Genomic DNA, 7,732 nt, shown 5'->3' with positions numbered 1-7,732 from the left:
TTCGTAATTTCCGTTTTTCTGACATAGTGATAAGATATGAGAAATAGGAAATAAGCAGCTGTGTAATATATAAAGAAATTAGGATAAGTATATGTTAGTATTTAATGCGTCAGCATTTAATTTATAACGAATTGTTGTCAGTACCTTTTGTATTGCCCATTTATAGATATTTTCTTAGTTCCTGCCATTATATTATATTTGGTATCTTTTGTAACTAAATGTTGACTGGTAGCTATAATTCCATGTTATTTATTGTAAATAATTATAAGAGGCAGTGTCCGATCAGCAATCACAGATGTGTCAGTATTATTTACGTCATAAATTTATACGAGCAAAATTTTATGATTGTTTAGTTATTTATAGTATCATAACCACTGCCACGGAAACAAACGCCAAGAAAAAAAATAGTAATAGTAGACGAAATTTTTGGCGTTTTTTTTTTGAATTCTAAAGTTTAACATTCTCGACCTTTTTGATAAACTTTACATATTGGATTTACGATATTATTAACTCTTTTCTTACGTGTTTTTCACTGTCGCCCACGTATTTACTAAAGTTATGGTGCGTGACGCGCGGCGAAAGTAGACAACTGATAGCATTCGCTTCGCGTGGTTGCCAAACACTCATTCCGCTGCTTAGAGAATCATTTTAATTAACTTTGATTACTTATTCAACGTTTTTGTGCGTGAGACAAGACTGCAGGCGTTATAATCGGTGTTTTAATTTACATAGATAATAGATATAGCGTTGTAAAAAGCAAGGTACAGTCAAGTGTAAAACTATCCTCATTCTTTTGTGTCAGACATAATTTTTGTCGTAACTGACTGTAGAAGTGTAGACTATACAGTTTTAAAATGCACTCATATTTTTTAAACTTCTCTATTGGATCAAATTTTACATTATCAATGTAAGTATCCAAAAAAACTCGAGCTATGTTCCCAAGAATCTTGTCAAAATTACAATTTGATAGTTTCAAGATTATATCATCACTGTGTCATTGTTGTTCAGTAGATAATTCCATAATTAGCTAGCTCATGATAAACGAAAGTCTTTTTTGTAAGGATGTTTACAGTCTGTATTATTGATTAGTCTGGTTGATGTTAATTATAATTATAGGGTTTGTATTTACAATGAAACTTCCAGACATTCCGTTGTCGGATCTGTCCTGAACTTGTTTTCTACTTCAGTCACGTCTAATGACTTGAAGACAGATAATTTTCGAGAGCTATAATGAACCTTAAAGCAATGATCTTAGAGTTGCAATTTCAAAGCGTTCGTTAAAACGTTCTTAGGTACTTGCCATTATTCTAGAAATTTACACCTTACTTTATAGCATTAAGTTTCATTATTGTTCAACTTAGAAATCTCTTGCCACAAGCGGGCGCCGGTTCGAAGTACTGCCTGTAAGTAACGCTGATAGATTTAAATTAAATAGGTTTTAAGTACTTATATAAATAAGTAAATATACCGTTTTCACAGTTGTGATCACATTTTGTACCTTAAGTATTTAATTTTTTTTGATATTTTTTCTGGTACTTTAGTAATAATAGTACTTCCCGTACTTGCCAAAGACTTCGTTTTGTATGTGATACATTTACTTATAACTAGACATATTGGTATGATTTTGTAAATTTTATTTATAAATCAGTTTTCTAAAACAACAGTGTTTTTACTTATATATTTATTAAATTCTTATAATAAATCAACCATTAAATTTTTATTTACACTTAACAATAAAACGTAGCTAATCCCTTACAATTACAACCGCAATACAAATAAAGAATAATAATCATCAAACACAACATTATAATACATTTAACTCTCGCATTTCGTACACATAATTAATGTCGTTAACCTTAACGCGATTAAATTTCATTATTTTACCTTTTTTCCGACGTTTCAGCCAGGTTGCACTAGCTGTGGTCACGGAAGACACGTCATGGCTGAAACGTCGGAAAAAAGGTAAAATAATGAAATTTAATCGCATTAGAACCGTTAATGACATGCATTATTATACCTAACATATATTCAAAGCTTAAATATATAAAAAAATTACACTTTATTCAGCCTTTTCAAGACTTTGGACGTTACAACTGGTATAACCCTTGAGGGTGTTAAATAATTTCAATGTATGTAGTAAAACATAAAGATGGTTCAGTAGGTATCGAGTTACAAAGTGACTTCACGAAATGTGTCGTTTCGTACCGTCACTGAATACTGTTAATGTACTTTTCTCTCTTTACTAACTACTCGATGTAATTTCAATGTCGGTCACACTGGCAACACGTAAACCTTATTGCAAAGACATTAGGTCCACCGAAGAGCAGTTAACTGTTGCTGTTAGTAGTCAGAATCTATGCAGCCTCTTTCTTTTAATTTTTTATTTTATTTATTTTTTATTTTATTTAATTCTAAACAATATACATTGTGTCGAATAGTAATACATGCATATAATTAGTACATACATTAAACACATTAAAAACTAGGGTCAAATATATCTTATCTCTACCAAGTACATAATGCCTCTTGCATGCACTTTTGCAGGCGTATGGTTTGCTTTAGTACTAGTACAGTCAGCAGCAGAAGTTGCTAAGCGGGCGAGGTGTTCAAAATGATCTTGACGCGACTTTATTGTTAAGAGAATACGAGCAAGGTAATTTTGAACACCTCGCCCGCTTAGCAACATCTGCAGCTGACTGTACATAGTTAAACATCTTGTTCTTTGTTCCTCTTGTTGACGAGGTTCTCGCCGTGGACCTTCATGTGCAGCTTGAGGTTGTGGCCGCCGGTGAACCGCATGTCGCACTTGGTGCAGGCATATGGTTTTTCCCCTACGGACCAAACAGAATTGTATGGGATTAAAATGTAGATGGTTCTGCATTGGAATAGGGAATTTTGCATATCGATAGATAAAATAGATAAAACGTTTATTTGGATGCTACAACAACACACATTTTACAAATAGGTAGATTACAAACAGAACAAAACTAAAATATTTTCAAAATTTAACTAACAAAAAAATAGAAGATAAAAAAATACTCACACACGAAAAATGGGTTTACTTGCTGTACTCTGTGTGCATTGCAGCAAAAACAAAAGGGTTCCGACTCAGCTATACGCTTCACTCTATTGAGCAAAGCACTGATATTCTGCCGGAACCCAGATCAGGTTACAGTTGGGTAAAAAATACGTGTGTCCGAAATAAAATACATAAACAAAACAATATCGCAGCGGCTCTTGTAAGCAGGTAATAATGAATGGTCGCTTGAGACTCACCGGTGTGTATGCGGCGATGCTTGATAAGCACGGAGCCGGAATAAAACCGAGCCTGGCAGTACTCGCACTGCTGGGTCGGGTTGTTGTCATGCTTGTCGCGGTGTTCCTTGAGGGCCGAGCGGCTCTTGTAGGCAGGTAATAATGAATGGTTGATGATACTCACCGGTGTGTATGCGGCGATGCTTGATAAGCACGGAGCCGGAATAAAACCGAGCCTGGCAGTACTCGCACTGCTGGGTCGGGTTGTTGTCATGCTTGTCGCGGTGTTCCTTGAGGGCCGAGCGGCTCTTGTAGGCAGGTAATAATGAATGGTTGATGATACTCACCGGTGTGTATGCGGCGATGCTTGATAAGCACGGAGCCGGAATAAAACCGAGCCTGGCAGTACTCGCACTGCTGGGTCGGGTTGTTGTCGTGCTTGTCGCGGTGTTCCTTGAGGGCCGAGCGGCTCTTGTAGGCAGGTAATAATGAATGGTTGATGATACTCACCGGTGTGTATGCGGCGATGCTTGATAGGCACGGAGCCGGAATAAAACCGAGCCTGGCAGTACTCGCACTGCTGGGTCGGGTTGTTGTCGTGCTTGTCGCGGTGTTCCTTGAGGGCCAAGCGGCTCTTGTAGGCAGGTAATAATGAATGGTTGATGATACTCACCGGTGTGTATGCGGCGATGCTTGATAAGCACGGAGCCGGAATAAAACCGAGCCTGGCAGTACTCGCACTGCTGGGTCGGGTTGTTGTCGTGCTTGTCGCGGTGTTCCTTGAGGGCCGAGCGGCTTTTGTATGTGGCGGGGCAGCGCTCGCACTTGAAGTGCCGCTCTGAAGTGTGGGTTCGCATGTGGCGAATTAACTGAAACACGATAACTTATGTTTAGACCACAGACTTGCTTACGAATGGAGCAAGTTAGATACTTGAGGTGCCAATTTGTGACTTTTGTGAGGTCATAATTCGCCTGACACTCCCTGGGCATTTTCTAAAATAAGTATTGAAAACCTGATTCTCACAGACCGTGTTTTTGGGTTCTTTCAACTCAGAATCACTAGCATATTCAATCCTGATGATAAAAATTTACCGCATATTACGCACCGCACCAAAAATTACCACACACGGGACATATCTGACTGGTGTTACAAGAGTGCCTGGCAGGTGCACTTGGTGGTCTAAAGCCTTGTTTGTTACACACGTTACAGTATAGTTACCCCGAGCCACGTTCTATCCGTTCACGGGTCATATCTGGCTGGTGTTACAAGAGTGCCTGGCAGCTGTCTTGGTGGTCTGAAGCCTCGTTACAAACGTTACAGTATAGTTACCCCGCGCCGCACGTTCTTGCCGCACACGGGACATATCTGGCTGGTGTTACAAGAGTGCCTGGCAGCTGTCTCGTGTGGTCTGAAGCCTCGTTACAGACGTTACAGTATAGTTACCCCGCGCCACACGTTCTTGCCGCACACGGGACATATCTGGCTGGTGTTACAAGAGTGCCTGGCAGCTGTCTCGTGTGGTCTGAAGCCTCGTTACAGACGTTACAGTATAGTTACCCCGCGCCGCACGTTCTTGCCGCACACGGGACATATCTGGCTGGTGTCGGTGCAGGAATGCCGGGCGAGTCTCTCGGCGTCCTCGTACGCGTTGCCGCACATCTTGCAGATGCACTTGGAGGGCGCGTGCCGCCGAATGTTGTGGGCCTTATTAATGTCATAATATGGGTTAATTTAGTTGAGCAAAATATAATTTGACAGCCGAAATAAATTTCACCAGGTACTTTCATAACAAAATGTAATAGTATTTAAATATTAGTAGTAGTCATTCATACCGTGAGACCCGAGGAATATTTGCTGCTGTACCCGCAGAGGTCGCAGACGTGGGGCTTGACGTCGCTGTGGCTCAACACGTGGGTCTTTAAATTGGCTTTGTTACTATACCTGCAACAAGGCACACATCACACAAAGACAACAGCGCTCACTAACTATGGAGGGTACAGGTAAAGAGCCCACTCTGTGTATAAGCAAGGGTCCGTAAAAAGGGGTCAAATAGGTGCTGCCATAATTCTTTATTAATAATAGCCAGACGACGCGCGAAATAGTACTAGAATAGGACAGAGAAGTAAAATAGGAAATCAAAAATTTAGGTACTTACTTTTTGGAACAAATATCACAGGTGTATTCCTTATCACCATGCAAGCTCCATATGTGTTTTGCTAATTTTCTAGGAGAAGTAAAACTTTTTACACACAAATCACATTTCAGCAGAACATTCTGAAACAAAAGGTGGTTTGCACTGTTTGCAGGTTCAAAATTTAATTGTATAATTTAAAAAAAATAGATTTAAATAACATTATTGGAACACGGAAAATAAGTATGTCGCAGACCGTCTATTATGACTTATGACGGCTGCGTTTGATGGAATGTCAAGTATTAAAATAATCTATGCTTGAGTGTGTTTGACTGCGATACAGTAACTTTTATTTGAATGACCTGAACAGCTTCTTTAATGGATTGGTTCCTGGCTGATTCTGAGGACAGCCCGAAATGAGATGGCATCCTGAGTGGAACGGTCAGTCAGATTTGAATTGGAAAAGTGTCGCAGTCAACCTCACTACATTCCTATAATTAATATTTTATGAAATCTATCGTTTTACCTATGCCGTACATTGAGCATCTTTAATTTACGTGATCGTTTATCCTTCCTCGTCAAGTATATGTTCAGAAAAGTTAGAAGATTTATTAATAGATAGACTAGAATAGATAGACTGTGTGACAAAAGAAGCAAGCTCAGCACAAACTTGCGTCAGCCATTTCATTACAATACGAATGCCGCAATGCTGATTTTCAATTATGTTTTGTACTGTAATAGGTACAAAAATGTTTGTAGAAAACTGATTTTTAGGAATATTATTACCTTTTCCCCATAATGTATCTTCCTGTAATGAAACTCCAAATTGGCGTGCGACTTGAATCTAATGGCGCACAGATGGCATCCTTGGCTGTGCACCGTGTGCAGTATGCGGTGCGCGAGCAGCTGCGCGCGGTGCTCGAACGTGGCGTGGCAGAACATGCAGCCCTGCGCAGTCTCATGCTCTTCTACATGCTTGCTTAATGTGGCTGCGTCTTTGAATTCTTTACCACATAACCCTGAAAAATAAAAATTTTGAACCCAAGCATAGATGATTCATGAGAAATGTGGTCAGAATCTTTAATAAACAAACACAAAATATATGGACTTGTAAATATTAGAATGGTGTATAGTATAGTGTATTTACCACACGTAGGAATATTGCTGGTCAGTTGAACAGAGGTTGCTGTGAGGGCGCTGAAACTATCCTTCTTTTTTGCCTTTTTTATCTTTTTCTTACACTGTCTAGTAGGCCTTTCTTTTTTAACATCATCTAAGAAACAGGAAGTTAAATAAATAATATTTATTTATATGAATAAATTAGATATTTTAAAATCAATTCCTAATGCTGAAATAGATTTACATTACTGAATAATATAAGCTTTCATATAACACTCTTAATATTTGCTATTGAAATATCAATATCAAGTTTAAATGTAAATTCAAAGTCGCTCAGGATAATAATAAGGGACTGAAACACTAGCAGTAAAGTTTTCAACACTAACCATTACATTCTTTTTTAATCTCAGCACCAACATTCTCGGCAGAGTCAGGAAGCTCATCATCAAAATAAGTATCAGTGGCAAAATCTTCAGTTTCACACTTTATTTCGATTTTTATGCTATGAGACTCAGCTTTAAGTGCCTGCAAAAATAAAATAACATCAAGAATCAGAATTTAAACAGTTACAATATTCAGCGGAGCACTTTAAAAAAGTGACCAGAGGTGTTAAAATACCTGCTCCACTATTCCTAGCAATGTCTGTTCAGCAGAAATACATTTATTCCTGAACTCCGTGAAACAGTTGACGGCTTCTATGCAATTTTGGCAAAAAGATTGTGGCTTCCCATCAGAATATTTGACCTGAAATTGGGAAGTAAACAAATATTACTATTTTGTGTTGAGTAATAGTAGGAGGTAGGAGTGCATGTAATATGGGTGTGGATTCACTTTGCAAACATTACTTATCAACAGGTAATCATAATTTTATTGTTGGTCACAATGATTACCAGTTGCTATTTACTTAAGTATATTAACAAGTTAATAAAAAGCTTGTAAAAAAATGACCAGCCCAACATCAACGACAAAGCGTAGAGAATGCTAGTTAAAATATATACCACGGCTGTAAAAATAGTACTATTTACTTACGTTGATATTAGTAAGCAAGTTGTAATTGCAAGCAAAATTATCATCAGAGGGAAAAAGTTCCTTATCCGAAGACAAACACGCTCTACACAAGTTCATTTTCGGAATTGTATGTGCTCACTTTTTAATAACGATAAAATTATGACGGATCACGGGATATAATAATTCATATTAAATAAATTTCACTGTGTTTTTAATAA

At 38.1% G+C, this 7,732-nt stretch overlaps 1 protein-coding gene across 1 annotated transcript; it reads right to left on the bottom strand.

The window, feature by feature from the left end:
• Nucleotides 1-2,539: 2,539 nt before the first annotated feature.
• Nucleotides 2,540-7,716, bottom strand: LOC134651047 (zinc finger protein 93-like). The gene is made up of 11 exons (XM_063506030.1): nucleotides 7,536-7,716; nucleotides 7,125-7,250; nucleotides 6,899-7,031; nucleotides 6,535-6,660; nucleotides 6,174-6,406; nucleotides 5,412-5,530; nucleotides 5,089-5,197; nucleotides 4,814-4,960; nucleotides 3,929-4,124; nucleotides 2,703-2,831; nucleotides 2,540-2,564 (listed from the first exon to the last, which is right to left on the bottom strand). The coding sequence occupies exons 1-10, from the start codon at nucleotides 7,629-7,631 to the stop codon at nucleotides 2,707-2,709; spliced, it is 1,410 nt and encodes a 469-aa protein (XP_063362100.1). The 5' UTR covers nucleotides 7,632-7,716; the 3' UTR covers nucleotides 2,540-2,564; nucleotides 2,703-2,706.
• Nucleotides 7,717-7,732: the final 16 nt, after the last annotated feature.

This window comes from Cydia amplana, chromosome 1, assembly GCF_948474715.1.
Source record: "Cydia amplana chromosome 1, ilCydAmpl1.1, whole genome shotgun sequence".
Taxonomy (NCBI): Eukaryota; Metazoa; Arthropoda; class Insecta; order Lepidoptera; family Tortricidae; genus Cydia; species Cydia amplana.
Note: the sequence above shows the minus strand (reverse complement) of the source record. Positions and strands in the feature narration are given on the sequence as shown.

Bases quoted from the DNA above. Each gene is read 5' to 3' on its own strand.
- LOC134651047 (XM_063506030.1), bottom strand. From the start codon at position 7,631: ATGAACTTGTGTAGAGCGTGTTTGTCTTCGGATAAGGAACTTTTTCCC. The intron at 7,251-7,535 runs GTAAGTAAATAG...TCCCAATTTCAG, and splicing joins ACTTGCTTACTAATATCAAC to GTCAAATATTCTGATGGGAA. The intron at 5,198-5,411 runs GTAAGTACCTAA...GCCTTGTTGCAG, and splicing joins TGTGATATTTGTTCCAAAAA to GTATAGTAACAAAGCCAATT.